The sequence below is a fragment of the Pseudophryne corroboree genome, chromosome 1 (assembly GCF_028390025.1).
Source record: "Pseudophryne corroboree isolate aPseCor3 chromosome 1, aPseCor3.hap2, whole genome shotgun sequence".
NCBI classification, from domain to species: Eukaryota; Metazoa; Chordata; class Amphibia; order Anura; family Myobatrachidae; genus Pseudophryne; species Pseudophryne corroboree.
In genome coordinates, this window is record NC_086444.1 from 1,226,254,673 (window position 1) to 1,226,275,568 (window position 20,896).

At 48.6% G+C, this 20,896-nt stretch overlaps 1 protein-coding gene across 6 annotated transcripts in view; it reads right to left on the reverse strand.

The window, feature by feature from the left end:
* Window positions 1–20,896, reverse strand: part of SPEF1 (sperm flagellar 1) — a 267,709-nt gene that overhangs the window by 8,758 nt on the left and 238,055 nt on the right. For all 6 annotated transcript variants that reach the window (XM_063925368.1, XM_063925366.1, XM_063925365.1 and 3 more), the window contains 4 exons: window positions 14,401–14,551; window positions 11,272–11,314; window positions 8,624–8,696; window positions 7,228–7,333 (listed from right to left, as the gene is read on the reverse strand). In XM_063925368.1, coding sequence (XP_063781438.1) covers window positions 7,228–7,333; window positions 8,624–8,696; window positions 11,272–11,314; window positions 14,401–14,551 — 373 coding nt within the window. The remainder of the gene's footprint in view (window positions 1–7,227; window positions 7,334–8,623; window positions 8,697–11,271; window positions 11,315–14,400; window positions 14,552–20,896) is intronic.

Consider the following 20,896-nt stretch of genomic DNA (forward strand, 5'->3'; position numbering starts at 1 on the left):
ATGTGTTCGGATTTTAATGAATTGCAAGCGTAGTACCAAATTGATGAGTTTGAGGAGCGAGGGCATTGTAACAACAACTGGTTTAATTTATGACCCATCAATCGAGACAATGCTGTGATAAAATGTGATTCCACGGTCCGTTTCTTTCACCCGTTTCTCCTTTGTTTTCCTCCAAGGTAAAAAGACATCCACCCGGAGAAGATTTTGATGCACGTTTCTACAGACCATTGATGAACTTTTTCACAGACATTTGATGAACTTTTAGAGACTTTAATTTTCTATGGACACTTGAAAAACTTTGCTTGCCATTTACAGCAAAGATACAGCAATCCGGACAAGACATCAACAAGACTTCAACAGACATCCAAGGACAATCACATATAATATCATATGAATGCATTTATAACGCATGTTTCTTGTCTTCATCTCTACAATCTTCAGGTAGTGACACACATAGTCGACAGGTAATATAGGTACATATATTAGCACTCACATATTTTCCCCCTTCGTGTATCATCAACTAATGTGCACCCCATTTGTTGGAACTAAAAGCAGAGAAGAGCTCGGTAGAGTTTGTTAGCCCACTTACAGACCCTTAATACGGGATAAGAAGGATTCAATGTATACTTCGCAATACCTCGAAGCTTATTTTAGAATATGTACGGCACGATGATACATGACTCCTCAGACATGAATTTCATACATACATGCTTTTACTATCCCACTAGGTCATACATTTCCCACCTTCTCCTCTCCTCCCTACACCCAATCATATATAGGTATTTCACGGTATTATGTATATTTTTCTGCTTAAATTGTTTAGATAGTGGCAGTTATTGTTGACTGCCAAAGGGTGGACTGTCAAAGTCGAAAAATATCCTGATACATATGCCTTGTACTAACCCCTCATGCACATGCCCGCTGCACGTGCACACACTCTGCCGTGCGTGCACATATCCGCAATTTGCGTAAGATCGCTCCAGCGATCACGCGCGTGGTATGCGCATTTACGGTAGAGTTTGTAAGCGTCTAGCGTGCGACTCGATCGTAGCATATTTAACCCATATAGTGTGTTTTGTAGTAAATATTCCCCTAGACAATGTCAGCAAGTATGTTTAGTTTAAACTGTTCCTGGACAGAGAGATTCCTTTTTACATGAAAGGAAGGGTCAGACAAAGGTTGAAAGGTGGTGTCTAGTATCCAGCTGTAGGTCATTTTAAGAGTAACATTTCGGTGTTAGTTAGGAAAGGATCGCTCGCTCCGGCGTATAGTTATGTACAAATGTAGTTTATGAACATTAACTGTATTTGCTGAAAATTACAAATGCAGCGGGAATCCTGAAGATACCTCCCACAAGAGCAGTTGGAGAAAGACACAGCCCACCTGTTCAAATCCACCTATGACCTTTGCTATAATGTGGAGACACATTCCTGTGTCCAATGAACAATGAGATTATAGGGACCATTGTATTATGAATGTATGTTGTGCTAGATAAAGACCACCATTGCCTGGCCAGTCACTCACTCTCTCTGAAGGCTTTCTCTCTGAATGCTGAGGGCTGGATCCAGGACGCGCTTGCGAATCATCCCCACGTATGTATATTTCTCTGTAGCCATTTTGTTATCCATTTTGTTCGCCATTTGTTCTCATTGTGTTCTCATTCTGTTCGCTCTTGTTTGCGATTGTTCGCTATTGTGTGTAATATTCTCTGTTATTCTGTTTAGATTTCTATGTTAGTTTGTAGTGTATAACTTGTATTGTGTTTCCCTTTTTCTCTAAACCATCCACGGTGGTGTTAGAGCTGCTGTGGTTTTTAAATCCAAACCAGGTCTTGTGTTTTCACTGTTTACTGCAGAGGGCTTTTCTTAGCGTCTCAATTGCTCAAACAGCATACACCTTGTTAAGGTTTTTAAGCATTACAACATTACAGTATTTGTCTAAAGGTTTAGAGTATAAGCATATTCTTACAGTGTATATTTAAAAGGGTTTTAAAGGTTATCCACTGTGTGTGCGCCCACTGTGTGTAATCCGTACACTCAGCGCAGCGTGTGTACGCCAAGTGCGTACCACGTGCAGGACTCTGTACGCAAATAGCGTACAAAGTGCGTAGCACGTGCACGTGGTCTAGCGGCCATAACGGCTTCACGGTATTAGTATATAGCTTCATGTTTAAAGATAATATTTGACTTTATCACCACACATGTTCAGCATCATTACACCTCACCATACCTGTCCCGCATCATTACACCTCACCGTACCTGTCCCGTATCATTACACCTCACCTTACCTGTCCCGTATCATTACACCTCACCATACCTGTCCCACATCATTACACCTCACCATACCTGTCCTGCATCATTACACCTCACCATACCTGTCCCACATCATTACACCTCACCATACCTGTCCCACATCATTACACCGCACCATACCTGTCCCACATCATTACACCTCACCATACCTGTCCCACATCATTATACCTCACCGTACCTGTCCCGCATCATTACACCTCACCATACCTGTCCCGCATCATTACACCTCACCGTACCTGTCCCACATCATTACACCTCACCATACCTGTCCCACATCATTACACCGCACCATACCTGTCCCGCATCATTATACCTCACCGTACCTGTCCCGCATTATTACACATCACCGTACCTATCCCGAATCATTACACCTCACCTTACCTGTCCAGCATCATTACACCTCACCATACCTGTCCAACATCATTACACCTCACCGTACCTGTCCAACATCATTACACCTCTACGTACCTGTCCAACATCATTACACCTCACCATACCTGTCCCACATCATTACACCTCACCGTACCTGTCCAACATCATTACACCTCATCATACCTGTCCCGCATCATTACACCTCACCATACCTGTCCAGCATCATTACACCTCACCATACCTGTCCCACATCATTACACCTCACCGTACCTGTCCCACATCATTACACTTCACCGTACCTGTCCCACATCATTACACCTCTCCGTACCTGTCCCACATCATTACACCTCACCGTACCTGTCCCACATCATTACACCTCACCTTACCTGTCCCACATCATTACACCACACCACACATGTCCCACATCATTACACCTCACCGTACCTGTCCCACATCATTACACCTCACCATACCTCTCCCGCATCATTACACCTCACCATACCTGTCCCGCATCATTACACCTCATCGTACCTGTCCCACATCATTACACCTCACCGTACCTGTCCCACATCATTACACCTCTACATACCTCTCCCACAGCATTACACCTCACCATACCTGTCCCACATCATTACACCTCACCGTACGTGTCCCACATCATTACACCTCACCATTCCTGTCCCACATCATTACACCTCACCATACCTGTCCCACATCATTACACCTCACCGTACGTGTCCCACATCATTACACCTCACCATTCCTGTCCCACATCATCATTACACCTCACCGTACCTGTCCCACATCATCATTACACCTCACCATACCTGTCCCACATCATTACACCTCACCGTACGTGTCCCACATCATTACACCTCACCATTCCTGTCCCACATCATCATTACACCTCTACATACCTGTCCCTCATCATTACACCTCACCGTACGTGTCCCACATCATTACACCTCACCGTACCTGTCTCACATCATTACACCTCACCGTACCTGTCCCACATCATTACACCTCACCGTACCTGTCCAACATCATTACACCTCATCATACCTGTCCCGCATCATTACACCTCACCATACCTGTCCCGCATCATTACACCTCACCATACCTGTCCCGCATCATTACACCTCACCATACCTGTCCCGCATCATTACACCTCACCATTCCTGTCCCACATCATCATTACACCTCACCATGCCTGTCCCACATCATTACACCTCACCGTACGTGTCCCACATCATTACACCTCACCGTACCTGTCCCACATCATCATTACACCTCTACATACCTGTCCCTCATCATTACACCTCACCGTACGTGTCCCACATCATTACACCTCACCATTCCTGTCCCACATCATCATTACACCTCTACATACCTGTCCCTCATCATTACACCTCACCACACCACACCTGTCCAGCAGGGCCGGCTCCAGGCACGTTCGAATTGAGCGGCCGCACGGGGCGCCACCCTTAATGGGCGCCGCGCGCTGGCGCCGCCATTTTCGTTCCTGGAGCCGGCTCTGTGCTGCGCTGCCCGGCCTTAAACTATTGTGTGCTTACGCGCTGTGCGGTGCTGGCATCTGACGTCAGACGCCAGCGCAGCGCACATAGCGCACACCACCCGCACCGCCGCCACACCGCCCGCGGCCCTGCGCCCTGCTCCCTGCTCCCTCAGACAGCAGCACTCCTCCCCCTCCCAGCGCAGCAGGTATTGGGGGCATTTATGGATGGCATTATGTGGGGGCTGCACTGTGGGGTCATATCTGCACTGTGGGGGCATTCATTTATCTAGCACTGTGCGGGCATTTATTTATCAGGCACTGTGGGGGCATTTATTTATCAGGCGCTGTGGGGGCATTTATTTATCTGACACTGTAGGAGCATATCTGGCACTGGGGGCATTTATTTATCTTTCACTGGGGGCGTTTATGTATCTTGCACTGTGGGGGCATTAATGTATCTGGCACTGTGGGGGAATATCTGGCACTGGGGGCATTAATGTATCTGGCACTGTGGGGGCATATCTGGCACTGGGGGCATTAATGTATCTGGCACTGGGGGCATATCTGGCACGGGGGCAATAATGTATCTGGCACTGTGGAGGGCATTAATGTATCTGGCACTGTGGGGGGCATTAATGTATCTTGCACTATGGGGGCATTAATGTATCAGGCACTGTGGGGGGCATTAATGTATCTGGCACTGCAGGGGCATATCTGGCACTGTGGGGGGCATTAATGTATCTGACACTGTGGGGGGCAATAATGTATCTGGCACTGTGTGGGCACTTATGCATCTGGCACTGGGGGCATTTATGTATCTGGCACTGGGGGCATTTATGTATCTGGCCCTGTGGGGGCATATCTGGCACTGTGGGGGCATTTTTATATCTGGCACTGTGGGGACATATCTGGCACTGTGGGCACTTATGTATCTGGCACTGTGGAGGCACTTATGTATCTGGCACTGTGTGGGCACTTATGTATCTGGCACTGTGTGGGCACTTATGTATCTGGCACTGTGGGGGGCATTAATGTATCTGGCACTGTGGGGGGCATTAATGTATCTGGCACTGTGGGGGGCATTAATGTATCTGGCACTGTGGGGGCATTAATGTATCTGGCACTGCGGGGGCATATCTGGCACTGTGGGGGGCATTAATGTATCTGACACTGTGGGGGGCAATAATGTATCTGGCACTGTGTGGGCACTTATGCATCTGGCACTGGGGGCATTTATGTATCTGGCACTGGGGGCATTTATGTATCTGGCACTGGGGGCATTTATGTATCTGGCACTGGGGGCATTTATGTATCTGGCCCTGTGGGGGCATATCTGGCACTGTGGGGGCATTTTTATATCTGGCACTGTGGGGACATATCTGGCACTGTGTGGGCATTTCTATATCTGGCACTGTGGGGACATATCTGGCACTGTGGGCACTTATGTATCTGGCACTGTGTGGGCACTTATGTATCTGGCACTGTGGGGGGCATATCTGCACTGTGGGGGCATTTATGTATCTGGCACTTTGGGGGCATTTATGTATCTGAACTGTGGGTGCATATCTGGCACTGTGTGGCCATTTATGTAGCTGGCACTGCTGGGGGGGCATGTCACGTGTAGCTGGCACTGCTGGGGGGGCATGTTACGTGTAGCTGGCACTGCTGGGGGGGCATGTCACGTGTAGCTGGCACTGCTGGGGGGCATGTCACGTGTAGCTGGCACTGCTGGGGAGCATGTCACGTGTAGCTGGCACTGCTGGGGGGCATGTCATGTGGTGTTCCCGCTAGGCGTCTGTGGCTAGGCAATGTGTCTCAGTGCTCTCCCTGGTGCAATGTGTCTCAGTGCTGTGCCTGGCGCAAAGTGTATAGGAGGTTCTACCTGGTGCAGTGTGTATTAGCTGCACTACTGTGTGGTGTAATGCAAATTGCCACTATTATGTGGCCACGTACCTTCCCCACAAAGTAACTCTCCTTAATTTTTGCTGCGCGCCTTCGGCGCGCACTGTCCATGCTTTGGCATATAGGTATGGGAACAACAAGCAGTATGTACATCATTTTGCCCTCCTAACTTAAAAATGTGCCCTCCCTGTGATCAGCACCATGCCCTAAAAAGTGAACACTATCATGTGTAGCTGGCACTGCTGGGGGGCATGTCATGTGTAGCTGGCACTGCTGCGGGGCATGTCATGTGTAGCTGGCACTGATGAGGGGCATGTCATGTCTAGCTGGCACTGCTGCGGGGCATGTCATGTGTAGCTGGCACTGCTGGGGGGCATGTCATGTCTATCTGGCATTGCACATTATGTGTATCTGGCACTATACTGGAGACATTGTGTGTAAGGAACACTACTGTGGCTATGTGTAAGGCTGCTAATTATGTGAAAATATATTTATAGTTTGATGATATGAAGTTACGAGGCCACGCCCACTTTTCCAGAGGTCACACCCACTTTTCCGGGAGTGCGCACGCCTTCGGTGCGCGCATGGGGGGGCGCTTTTACATTTTCTCGCTCAGGGTGCTAGTAGGCCTGGAGCCGGCCCTGCTGTCCAGCATCATTACACCTCACCATACCTGTCCCTCATCATTACACCTCACCACACCTGTCCAGCATCATTACACCTCACCGTACCTGTCCAGCATCATTACACCTCTACATACCTGTCCCGCATCATTACACCTCACCGTACCTGTCCAGCATCATTACACCTCACCATACCTGTCCCACATCATTACACCTCACCATACCTGTCCCACATCATTACACCTCACCATACCTGTCCTACATCATTACACCTCACTGTACCTGTCCCACATCATTACACCTCACCATACCTCTCCCCATCATTACACCTCACAGTACCTGTCCCACATCATTACACCTCACCGTACCTGTCCCACATCATTACACCTCACCGTACCTGTCCAGCATCATTACACAGAGTACATTGTATAGATAGAGCCCCTTTATAATACTATAATCATGTTACCGAAGAGGTGGTGCAGAGGCTGCTGGGAGTTCTCACCTGGTTGGCTTCTTGCGATGCCGTCAGCGCCTGCTCTTTCTCTGCCAGCTGTATGCGGAGGCTGGTGTCGGTATTGGCAGCCTGGGAGTACCCATGTTGGGGCTTACTAAGGAGGGAACATAAAGTTATCAGTGGTGTGCATGTACATGAAAACGGGTGCAGCTGTGTATTACACTGTAAGGATGGGGTAACGGGACGGGTTCCAGGCCAGATTATGGGCCTGATTCAGATTTGTACATAAACCCCAAGGTGGGTCTTTGCACGCAGTGCCCCTATGCCAGTAGCGCCTTTTGGGCGTGGCGGGGGCATTGCCAGGCAGCGTTCTGGGTGTGCCCAGTCCAGGATCTGCATCGCCAGGCGCAGGCTTCCTGGACGCGGTAGATGAGTTCCGATCGCCTGTCTCACAGCTGGCAAGAGGCGTTATTTCCTACATCGCCTGCTGCAGCATTACCATACTTATTAATACAACCATATCATTTTTTTTAAATGTAATAATTGTAGAATGTTTACATTAACTAGAAATTAGGTCCTGTTGGCAGCTGAAGCGTACGGCAGCCGGTCCCTGTTCTGATAACTGCATCTCAGCATAAGGGGGACATGTACTACGCAGTGATAAAAGTGGAGAAGTGAGCCAGTGGAGAAGTTACCCATGGCAACCAATCAGCATTGACGTAACATTTCTAATTTGCATACTATACAATTGTACGGAGCAGCTGATTGGTTGCCATGGTAAATTTCTCCACTGGCTCACTTCTCCACTTTTATCACTGCTTAGTACATGCACCCGTAAGCCTCTGAATAAATAGCTTGTTTTGCTGTAAAATGATCAGGACGACTTCCGCACGCAGCAGGAAATGAAAGCTGTCTGTCAGGGCTACCGCTAGATCAGATACCGGCTCTCCGTCCCATGATTCTCACAGCAACGGAAACCACTTGGAGGATGCGCTATAAGTCATCGTTATCAAGCCAGAGTCACCAGAACGGCTGATTAGCAGAGATAAAAAAATAAATGACGTTTTTGTGCGAATAAATGTGAGTAGGGGCCTCGTCACTAACCCAAAGTGTGCCTGTTATTATCTCACACTGAAGGCGGCCATTTTGTTAGCAGAGCCCCTACTCGTGAAAATGCAGCCTATCAATTTACCAGGAACCATTGATGTCAGTGAGGTATGAGATACCTCGTCTTCAGTAATGTTACTAGTTTCTAGTGAATTGATCGGAATGTTGGTTCAGCCCTCAAAATGGCCGCCTCCGCTGAACGTCAGTGACAGAGGCACATAATCCCAGTCAGAGCATAATAGGCACAAGAGACACAGAGCTCTCGCCGCAGAGACTGCCCGGTGTCACTCATCACCACTTCACAGCAACAACAGAGGTCCGATATGCCGTCACCCACCTTCCGTGTTCTCCCTTAGGGGCCGCTCGGGGGCCGCTGTCCGTGCCGTTACTCTTCATCTTTGTGGCGTAACCTGAGAAGTAGTTTGGAACAAATGTTATACATAATACAGAAGTTACCCCAAGTTACCCCTCCCCTCCTGTGACAACATACCCCCCTGACACGGGAAGAAGCAGATAGCGCCCAGGGGCTGCTTAAAAATCGAGATTTGCTCTCCAGGGCAAGTGTGAGATCTCAGTGTTTGGACCATGAGTAAGAACCTTGAGGACAAAAGGGTTAGTGTAGTATAGTGGGGATTGAAAACGTATTAGTGTTCTCTGTCTGACCTTTTGTGGGAAGTCTTATTATTTACCTGCAACTTTCTGCAACAAAGTGATTTCCTGTTATTGGTAAGAATATTTATATCTGAAGGCAAATGGCAGTAGTGAGCCATGGATTCTGTGTGTGGCTGGAGGGGTCCACCCGCACAGGGAAGAAAAGACAGGTGTGAACACACCAAATTGATGACTGAAGTCAGTCAGACCGTCCAGATAGGATTGTGCAGTCAGAGTTTAGCGGGCCCAGGGCCGTCTTTTCGTATGGGCTCAATGGGCTCTTGCCCAAGGGCCCTAGGCTGATAGCTGAGAGTCCCCTCTTTCCAGAGGTACCATATTTTTTAAAATCGGCCATAGGGAACTAGAGATATCTGACTTCAAAGCAGTGGTCCCCATCCAAGCCTGTTAATTGCACTTGCCAGCCAGATATCTCGGGCTCTGTCTGACTTAGAGTTTTTCTGAGGGTACATTTCAAAAGCTGGGACTCTCCACTTTCGGCGGAAACTGGCAGCTTGTCTCTACTATGCCCAGAACCAGAGATATCAGCCTTCAAGCAGCTGGTCCGTGCTCCAGCTCCACACGCCTAATATGCAGTTTTATATGTTCATTGGTGGATTGCTCTGGCTCCTGAACTCTGATCCCCAAGTCCCCAGCACCTTCTGACAGGTGAGACACTCTTATTTTTTATCCCATTCAAAGCTAAGAAATCTTTTTCCAGGAACTTGAGATATCTGCAGTCATGCAAGCTGCCCTCCCACCAGAAATTGATGAATATTAAGCCCACTCCACTATCGACCCCTCCCTTACATATTAAACACCCCATGCCACCCTGGAAGTCATGTACCGGGGCCCCTTCATTCAGCCCAATGCCACCTTCTACAGTTTTGTGTTCTCCCTCCCACCCCATCTGTGCAGTAAAGTAGTAATGAGCAGAAATTACTGCTCCAGGTCCTATATGCTGAGCAGAAGATAGTACACCCCCTACCGCCCGCGGGACATCAAAGCTGCCACTGATAGCACCCCCCCTGGAGGATGGGTAGGGGCCCCAATAAATTGCTGTGCCCAGGGGCCCACACTGCTGTTAAGACGGCCCTGAGCGGGCCTGGAGGCCATTGGGGGCACGGAAGCCGGTGTTCTTACTTGAAGGATGCAGGATGATCCCAATGACTCTAGGACTGTGCTTTGAGTGCAAGAGACAGGACTGAGACTTTTTGAGAGAGACTTTGTGACGCAGGCTAGCTGCCCACTATACTGAGAGGCGAAGAAGTTAGTGCCCTGCCAGGCTGTTTGTTGTTTTTGTTTCTTTTATACTGCCAGTAGAGCACCATTTCTTTTACTGAAACCTGAAATGCTGTGTGTGGACCCTGATGAGGCACCTAGACACAGCACCACTCTCCCGAGCTAATTACCCCAGATTGCCCCAATATATAGGGTGAGAAAGAATATACTGCTACACCTCTCATGTCCACATGGACCATCGGGTTCATATATATGTGTGTAAATGTGTCTCTGATCCTAGCCAGTGCCTCCCCAGCCACTGACCTCACCGCATATCACTGACGCAGAAGTAGCGCCGGATGTTGAACCCAAAGGTTTGATGGTGTTGTGGACAGTGGGGAGGAGATGATAAGTGGAGAAGGGAAAAGCACAAGAGCTTGCAGTCTAACGGGAAGGGACAGACAGGGGTGACATTGAGGGGAGTGTCTGTGGGAGGAGGCTAGCGCGGTGGGTTAGGATGAGAGCTGAAAGACTTTAAGAAGTGGGTTTTGAGAGCCTCTTTGAAGCTACGGAGAGAGGTGGAGAGAATAAATGTACGTGCACCCCTTGCTTGGCAACACGGTCCGTTCCAGGTGCAAAGTTACTGGATTTTTTGGATGTTACTCCCAACTCAGACTGAGCCCCTCTATATGGCAGCTTAGCTGACGTATACACAGGCGACGGGATTCCCCACCAAGATGGCTTCTCCATCAGATGTACCCTGCTGGTTGCCCGCTTCATCTGGGGACACGCTGGAGCCATATTCATTAATTGTATAATGTGTAACTGGGTGGAATTTGCATTAAATTCTCAGCAACCAAAAGAGAAGATGTTGATGACAGGACAGTGATCTGTGTTCAGTATGAGAGACGTACAACACCACAGTATATGGAGGAGCTTATATGTCAGCGACACAATACACTGTAAGTACAGAGAAACACATTCTGTGTGTTCAGTTATGAATTAATGAAACCTCGGACTGCTAATTAAGGACTCATTACATAGAAAATGCTAATAACTTCTACCATAGAGAGATGGTGACACAAGTGAAGCCCAGCCTGGTACCGTCCACATTACCTGCATCCGTGTCATTATTCTGCTCCACACGTGGACTCATCTCCTGTGTGGAAAGGGGACATGGAAGGGATTACAGGACAGTACCATAAGCATTGCTTACAAATATTTCACATTGACAAGCTGGAGCACATCTGGCTGCACCCCTAGAGCGGCTAACCCTGCCCTGAAAGCGTCACGGGAGTGGCCCTCACCGGCAGTACGATTTGCTAGGTCTAGCTGGCCATGCTTTCTACAGGAAATGGGGGTACAAGTACAGCTGCAATCTTCCTTCTGTTATCACCTGCTCAGACTGACAGTAACAGAAGAAATGCGTTGGTTTTACGTATAACTGGGTCACTATTCTTGTGTGGACTTTGGGGAGTGCACAAGACGCACTTCGCCACATGCTCCGTCAGTGATTTCTCTTTCCAGAGTGAAAGTGCTTCGCAGACGCTGATGATATATCACCTCAGCTGGGTTTCGCGAACCAGAAATTCTTTTGAAAGAGAATCCACTGAGGACGCCACAAAACTGGTGGCGAAATGCGTTCCCCACCGTCCACAGAAGAATTATGAATGAGCTACATTTTCTAATATTCATTTTACATTGGTTTATATGTATTGCGGATGTCATTCATTCCATTATATATTTTATATTGTTTCATACGTAACCTTCCATTTCTCATATGTTTATATGTTCTATATATTCATCACTGCTTTGTATGGTTACCATCTCTTCTCTCCTATGTATCACTACTTTGTATTCCAGCCAGCCCTTATCCGCCATCAGTAGAGTCTACGCCACTCTCACTCACATCACCCATTATCCTGAACACACAATTTATTACGTTTACTTTGCCTTTGTTATCTATTTATTATGTTTACTATATAGGTCTGCTTCCAACCAGTCTCTTCACTTCAGCCTGACACCTGCCTATAGTAACACATTCCCCTTGTTGTTCCCTATCCCGCCTTGGTGGTCATTCAGAGTTGATCGCTCGCTAGCAGTTTTTAGCAGCCGTGCAAACGCTATGCCGCCTCCCACTGGGAGTGTATTTTAACTTAGCAGAAGTGCGAACGAAAGGATCGCAGAGCGGATACAATTTTTTTTGTGCAGTTTCAGAGTAGCTCCAGACCTACTCAGCGCTTGCGATCACTTCAGACTGTTCAGTTCCTGTTTTGACGTCACAAACACGCCCTGCGTTCGCCCAGCCACGCCTGCGTTTTTCCTGGCACGCCTGCGTTTTTCTGAACACTCCCTGAAAATGGTCAGTTGACACCCAGAAACGTCCTCTTCCTGTCAATCACTCTGCGGCCACCAGTGCGACTGAAAAGCTTTGCTAGACCCTGTGTGAAACTACATCAGTCGTTGTAATAGTACATCGCGCGTGCGCCGCATAGGCATGCGCAGAAGTGCTAGTTTTTTGCCTCATCGCTGCACAGCGAACGAATGCAGCTAGCGATCAACTTGGAATGACCCCCTTATCTCTATACTCACAACTGTGACCAGCAGACCCCATAATCTCTATTATTACCGACCTCTTTTGTTCTGCAGCCACCAGCTGAAGCTACCCATATTCACTCTCTGGGTTGGTCATATGTAACCCTGTCAGTCCTGTCAGGCCAACTTGTTACGCTTATTATCCGCCTCTATCCCTACTTTATCATTCTGCTTTGTGCCTGCATTGCATTCCCAACTTTTCTGTGTTGTCCATTCCCCCCTTAAGGCCGAATCCTGGGTCACACGGAATGCCGACGCTCACATAAATTGAAGACTTTCTGTTACTGGTTATGCAGAATCGTCCTTACAAACTTGCACGTTGTGTGTGCACATAGGGCCTGATTCCTGACTGCACACAAACCCGATGGCCTGCATAATAATACAATATTTGGAGGTCTTGCACTGTTGCTTCAGCCCTCTGTCAGCCACAGAATGACTGACATGGTGGTGGCACCCGGCACCATTCTTCAAAATCTCTTTTGAAGGCTTGATGGGTCCAGGGTCTGCGTGGTGGAACCCTGCTGTCCGGATCCTACGGCCAGCCCATGTGAGCCTCAGCTTATGCAAGCTGGCCATTGCCTGTAACCATCTATGGTCGTGATGGTGATCCAAGTCTGAGTCCTCAGACGCAGCACTCAGATCCTCAACAATGATAACAGACGCCATCTATCTCACACAGGCGCCATCTATCTCACACAGGCGCCATCTATCTCACACAGGGGCCATCTATCTCACACAGACGCCATTTATCTCACACAGGCGCCATTTATCTCACACAGGCGCCATCTATCTCACACAGGCGCCATCTATCTCACACAGGCGCCATCTATCTCACACAGGGGCCATCTATCTCACACAGACGCCATCTATCTCACACAGACGCCATCTATCTCACACAGACGCCATTTATCTCACACAGGCGCCATCTATCTCACACAGGCGCCATCTATCTCACACAGGCGCCATCTATCTCACACAGGCGCCATCTATCTCACACAGGCGCCATTTATCTCACACAGGCGCCATCTATCTCACACAGACGCCATCTATCTCACACAGACGCTTCCTGCTGCATTTGAATTTCAATGAAGCAGAATTGTACAGCCGCTTCTTTGCGGCTCTGCAATTCCATATAAGCATCGTTCCACCCAACTGTCCCGATTCCAGTGGGACTGTCCCACTATAAGGACACTGCCCCGCTGTCCCCCCCACGGATGCAGTGTCCCGAAGACTGGGGTGTATTTGGGGGAACCTTTGATCACCGCTGCTCTTCTCTGCAAAGTGAGTGATCCATGTGGCATCTAAACAGTGCAGCGAGGTAAGAAGGGGGCTGGCCAGCTACTCAGGGAGCGCTGGGCACGCCCCCAAAACGCAGAAAATAGGTCTGTGCCGCAAGGCCATTCCCCCTCCAGCCTGAGGTCACTCCCCTCGCGCCTGAGTTCACGCCCCCTTTTCGTGTGAGCGCGTCGTCTCAACTACTTTAGGAGCAAAAGTTGGGAGATTTGCAAACGTGAATCGGGCACATGTTATGGAAGTGTTGTGTTCTCTTGTAGAGTAATGGAAGAATGGCGTGTGCCCCACTAGGGTGGGGGGATAAGGACGTGAGCTCCGCCCAGACGGGTGGCTGGTAATTGGGCTTGGCGGTGTTACCTGGGGTGACTCTGAGGCCATCTGCTTCTGTTTCTCCTCGATCTTCTGTTTCAGTGTATGGAGCACCAGTTCCACCACCCCCGGGGAGCACTGGATGATCTTACGGATCACATCATCCGGGATGGAAAAGTTAATTTTGCTGAGAACTTTCCTAAGAAGAATAGAACACCTGTGTCATTCAGAGAAGAGGCCCGCCTGGCAGAAATACAGACAGTGAATATTACTAGATCCTTTCTAATGTCACAAAACACAGATTTAAGGGCTTATTCAGTTTGGTTAGCAAACCAAAAAAGTTAGCAATTAGGCAAAACCATGTGCACTGCAGGTGGGGCAGATGTAACATGTGCAGAGAGAGTTAGATTTGGGCGGGTTATATTGTTTCTGTGCAGGGTAAATACTGGCTGCTTAATTTCTACACTGCAATTTAGATTTCAGTTTGAACACACCCCACCCAAATTTAACTCTCTCTGCACATGTTACATCTGCCCCACCTGCAGTGCAGCATTGTTTGTCCTTTAATGTGCTTTTTTGGTTTGCTAACAAACCTGCATAAGGCCCTTTGTTTGTCTATGCATCATTATATCTACATAGATAAGTATAAAGCTCCACATATCGGTTCTGCATGGGTAAATGAGGGGGGTTTCCAATTGTCTGGAAACCGCCTTTCTTTGATCATGACCACAATCGCATTTATTCGTAATATGATTTTAGTAGAGCTGCGGCCGCAACTTGCAGTATAAAAGGTAAGAGTAGAGCTGCTGTTCATGCCCAGTGGAAAGAAGTGATGGTTACAAAATGTTGCTAATTGACTTGAACCATTCTGTTATTGGGAAGTGGTAAAATTCCCAGGGTTTCCAATAGGCTGCTTTTTGGATTTTGTGTTATTCTTTATTTGTTGGGGGAGCTTCTCCTTTGTGTGTATGGATCTGAGTGCTCAATCAGTGTACTGGACCAAAGGGTAGTTGCCAACAAGAAGAGACAGGTGTCTTAACATGAGGTGGGAGGATGTGTGTTTAGAAAGGTTATTTCTGCCGTTGGTGGTGATTCTGAAGATGCAGCATCGGATAATCTGCGTGAACATCGGACAGCTGATGGGCTTTGGCACGCCCAGAAAACGGGGCCAACACTCCCCCTTCTTCTGGAACGCTGCCCGTCACTGCCCCCACTCTGCCTCCAAGCTGCGGGCGGTATCACATCCCCATGGTGATGTGATACCGCGGTGCGGCTCCTGAACATGCGCAGGTCCATAGGCAAATGCAGGGGGGGTTCCGGTTGCCTGGAAACCCCCCTCCTCTTGGCAAGTGGCTCAAATTATCAATGACATATAATATGATTACCAGAGCTGCCACTACAACATGCAGTTTAAGGGACAGAACAGAAATACATTCCCAGTAATAGCAGCTTCCTTTACCAAGTTTGCTGTGTGTTTGGATCTGAGGCCTCAATCAGTGCACTGGCCCAGAGAGTAGCTACCAGGGAGAAGAGACAGGAGCCGTACCATGAGGTGGGAGAATGTGCGCTTACAAAAAGTGCAAAACTGATTCTATTGCTGTATGTTTGTGTTTTTATTTATTATTTAAATATGTTTGATACAGCCTATACTATAGAACATCTATAGTGTGTTATATATTAATACTGTATTCCATACAGTATCCAGTGTATAAAAAACCCAATGTTTACATTAATATCCAGGGTCGTTACTAGGTTCCTCTACTGCTCTCCCAGACTCCGCACTTGCACCAATGTTCTGCAGAGTGGTAGATTGTGGAATGCATTTGGAAACCCCCCTCTAGAAATCCTGTGTTTGCCACTGAGGTCCAATAACAATAGGTAACTGCTAAAATATTACCGTCCACTTCTGAATCAGCCCCACACTATCCACTTGTCTCCAAGGCCTCAAACACTTATCTCTTCATCGTCCCCTACTGCTCTCCACCACACCCCCTCCACCCCCCCACACACTGATCCTTACGCTTTCATGTCTGCCCCCTGTATAAAGTGTAAGCTACCATGGGCTGTGAACTCTTGACTATGGTTTCCGGCCTGCTCATATATGGTGCACCTGCGCATCCATCTGGCACCTCCTGCCTGGTCTCTGGTCCTCATTCATCTTCTCTGTCCATGCTGGCATGCTTCAAGCTTCTCCTATAGGGGACAGGACCCCTATCTCTGTACCATGTGATTCATTGGGCCTGATTCAGAGATGTACGCAACTGCCGCTTAGACACATGCACGGTGCGGCTTGGATACAGAAGAAGTGCGGCTTATACACAGAAGAAATGCGACTTAGACACAGAAGAAGTGCGGCTTAGACACAGAAGTGCAGCTTAGATACAGAAGAAATTCAGCTTAGACACATGCACAGTGCGGATTAGATACAGAAGAAGTGCAGCTTAGGCACACGTGCAGTGTGGCTTAGATACATGCACAGTGCGGCTTAGATACAGAAGAAGTGCAGCTTAGACACAGAAGAAGTGCGGCTTAGACACAGAAGAAGTGCGGCTTAGATACATGCACAGTGCGGCTTAGATACAGAAGAAGTGCGGCTTAGACACGTGCATTGTGGCTTAGACACAGAAGAAGTGCGGCTTAGACAAAGAAGAAATGCGGCTTAGACACACGCACAGTGTGGCTTAGATACAGTAGAAGTGCGGCTTAGACATGTGCATTGTGGCTTAGACACAGAAGAAGTGCGGCTTAGACACATGCGCGGTGCGGCTTAGACACAAGAAGTGCTGCTTAGACACAAAAGAAATGCGGCTTAGATACATGCACAGTGTGGCTTAGATACAGAAGAAGTGCAGCTTAGATGCGTGCATTGTGGCTTAGACACAGAAGTGCGGCTTAGACACATGCATTGTGGCTTAGACACAGAAGAAGTGCGGCTTAGACACGTGCATTGTGGCTTAGATACAGAAGAAGTGCGGCTTAGACACGTGTATTGTGGCTTAGACACAGAAGAAGTGCGGCTTAGACACATGCACGGTGCGGCTTAGACACAGAAGAAAGTGCGGCTTAGACACAGAAGAAGTGCGGCTTAGAAACAGAAGAAGTGCGGCTTAGACACATGTGCAGTGCGGCTTAGATACATGCACGGTGCGGCTTAGACAGACATGCAATGTGGTTTAGGCACATGAGCAAAGCGGCTTAGCACACAAGCAGTGAGGCTTAGACACATGCACAGTGCGGCTTAGATACAGAAGAAGTGCGGCTTAGATACAGAAGAAGTGCGGCTTAGACACAGAAGAAATGCGGCATAGATATATGCACAGTGCGGCTTAGATACAGAAGAAGTGCGGCTTAGACACAGAAGAAGTGCGGCTTAGATACAGAAGAAGTGCGGCTTAGACACACAAGAAGTGCGGCTTAGACACAGAAGAAGTGCGGCTTAGACACAGAAGAAGTGGGGCTTAGACACAGAAGAAGTGCGGCTTAGACACAGAAGAAGTGCAGCTTAGACACACGTGCAGTGCGGCTTAGATACATGCACAGTGCGGCTTAGATACAGAAGAAGTGCGGCTTAGACACAGAAGAAGTGCGGCTTAGGCACACATGCAGTGCGGCTTAGATACATGCACAGTGCGGCTTAGATACAGAAGAAGTGCGGCTTAGACACAGAAGTGCGGCTTAGACACAGAAGAAGTGCGGCTTAGACACAGAAGAAGTGCGGCTTAGACACAGAAGAAGTGCAGCTTAGACACATGCGCGGTGCGGCTTAGACACAGAAGAAGTGCGGCTTAGGCACACGTGCAGTGCGGCTTAAATACATGCACAGTGCGGCTTAGACACAGAAGAAGTGCGGCTTAGACACAAAAAAGTGCGGCTTAGACACAGAAGAAGTGCGGCTTAGGCACACGTGCAGTGCGGCTTAAATACATGCACAGTGCGGCTTAGACACAGAAGAAGTGCGGCTTAGACACAGAAGAAGTGCGGCTTAGACACAGAAGAAGTGCGGCTTAGACACAGAAGAAGTGCGGCTTAGACACAGAAGAAATGCGGCTTAGACACAGAAGAAGTCTTAGACACAGAAGAAGTGCGGCTTAGACACAGAAGAAGTGCAGCTTAGACACATGCGCGGTGCGGCTTAGACACAGAAGAAGTGCGGCTTAGGCACACGTGCAGTGCGGCTTAAATACATGCACAGTGCGGCTTAGACACAGAAGAAGTGCGGCTTAGACACAAAAAAGTGCGGCTTAGACACAGAAGAAGTGCGGCTTAGGCACACGTGCAGTGCGGCTTAAATACATGCACAGTGCGGCTTAGACACAGAAGAAGTGCGGCTTAGACACAGAAGAAGTGCGGCTTAGACACAGAAGAAGTGCGGCTTAGACACAGAAGAAGTGCGGCTTAGACACAGAAGAAGTGCGGCTTAGACACAGAAGAAATGCGGCTTAGACACAGAAGAAGTCTTAGACACAGAAGAAGTGCGGCTTAGACACAAAAAAGTGCGGCTTAGACACAGAAGAAGTGCGGCTTAGGCACACGTGCAGTGCGGCTTAAATACATGCACAGTGCGGCTTAGACACAGAAGAAGTGCGGCTTAGACACAGAAGAAGTGCGGCTTAGACACAGAAGAAGTGCGGCTTAGACACAGAAGAAGTGCGGCTTAGACACAGAAGAAATGCGGCTTAGACACAGAAGAAGTCTTAGACACAGAAGAAGTGCGGCTTAGACACAGAAGAAGTGCGGCTTAGACACAGAAGAAGTGCGGCTTAGACACAGAAGAAGTGCGGCTTAGACACATGCGCGGTGCGGCTTAGACACAGAAGAAGTGCGGCTTAGGCACACGTGCAGTGCGGCTTAGATACATGCACAGTGCGGCTTAGACACAGAAGAAGTGCGGCTTAGGCACACATGCAGTGCGGCTTAGATACATGCACAGTGCGGCTTAGACACAGAAGAAGTGCGGCTTAGACACAGAAGAAGTGCGGCTTAGACACACGTGCAGTGCGGCTTAGATACATGCACAGTGCGGCTTAGACACATGCGCGGTGCGGCTTAGATACATGCACAGTGCGGCTTTGATACAGAAGAAGTGCGGCTTAGACACAGAAGAAGTGCGGCTTAGACACAGAAGAAGTGCGGCTTAGACACAGAAGAAGTGCGGCTTAGACACAGAAGAAGTGCGGCTTAGACACAGAAGAAATGCGGCTTAGACACATGCGCAGTGCGGCTTAGATACATGCACAGTGCGGATTAGATACAGAAGAAGTGCAGCTTAGACACAGAAGAAGTGCGGCTTAGACACAGAAGTGCAGCTTAGACACGTGCATTGTGGCTTAGACACAGAAGAAGTGCGGCTTAGACACATGCACGGTGCGGCTTAGACACAGAAGAAGTGCGGCTTAGACACAGAAGAAGTACGGCTTAGACACACGTGCAGTGCGGCTTAGATACATGCACAGTGCGGCTTAGATACAGAAGAAGTGCGGCTTAGACACACGTGCAGTGCGGCTTAGATACATGCACAGTGCAGCTTAGATACAGAAGATGTGCGGCTTAGACAGACCTGCAATGTGGTTTAGGCACATGAGCAAAGCGGCTTAGCACACAAGCAGTGAGGCTTAGACACATGCACAGTGCGGCTTAGATACAGAAGAAGTGCAGCTTAGATACAGAAGAAGTCCAGCTTAGACACAGAAGAAGTGCGGCTTAGATACATGCACAGTGCAGTTTAGATACAGAAGAAGTGCGGCTTAGACACAGAAGAAGTGCGGCTTAAACACAGAAGAAGTGCGGCTTAAACACAGAAGAAGTGCGGCTTAGATACAGAAGAAGTGCGGCTTAGACACAGAAGAAGTGCGGCTTAGGCACACATGCAGTGTGGCTTAGATACATGCACAGTGCGGCTTAGATACAGAAGAAGTGTGGCTTAGACACAGAAGAAGTGCGGCTTAGACACAGAAGTGCGGCTTAGACACAGAAATGCGGCTTAGACACAGAAGAAATGCGGCTTAGACACAGAAGAAGTGCGGCTTAGACACAGAAGAAGTGCGGCTTAGACACAGAAGAAGTGCAGCTTAGACACATGCGCGGTGCGGCTTAGACACAGAAGAAGTGCGGTTTAGGCACACGTGCAGTGCGGCTTAGATACATGCACAGTGCGGCTTAGATACAGAAGAAGTGCGGCTTAGACACAGAAGAAGTGCGGCTTAGACACAGAAGAAGTGCGGCTTAGACACAGAAGAAGTGCGGCTTAGACACAGAAGAAGTGCGACTTAGACACAGAAGAAGTGCGGCTTAGACACAGAAGAAGTGCGGCTTAGACACAGAAGAAGTGCAGCTTAGACACATGCGCGGTGCGGCTTAGACACAGAAGAAGTGCGGCTTAGGCACACGTGCAGTGCGGCTTAGATACATGCACAGTGCGGCTTAGATACAGAAGAAGTGCGGCTTAGACACAGAAGAAGTGCGGCTTAGACACAGAAGAAGTGCGGCTTAGACACAGAAGAAGTGCGGCTTAGACACAGAAGAAGTGCGGCTTAGACAGAAGAAG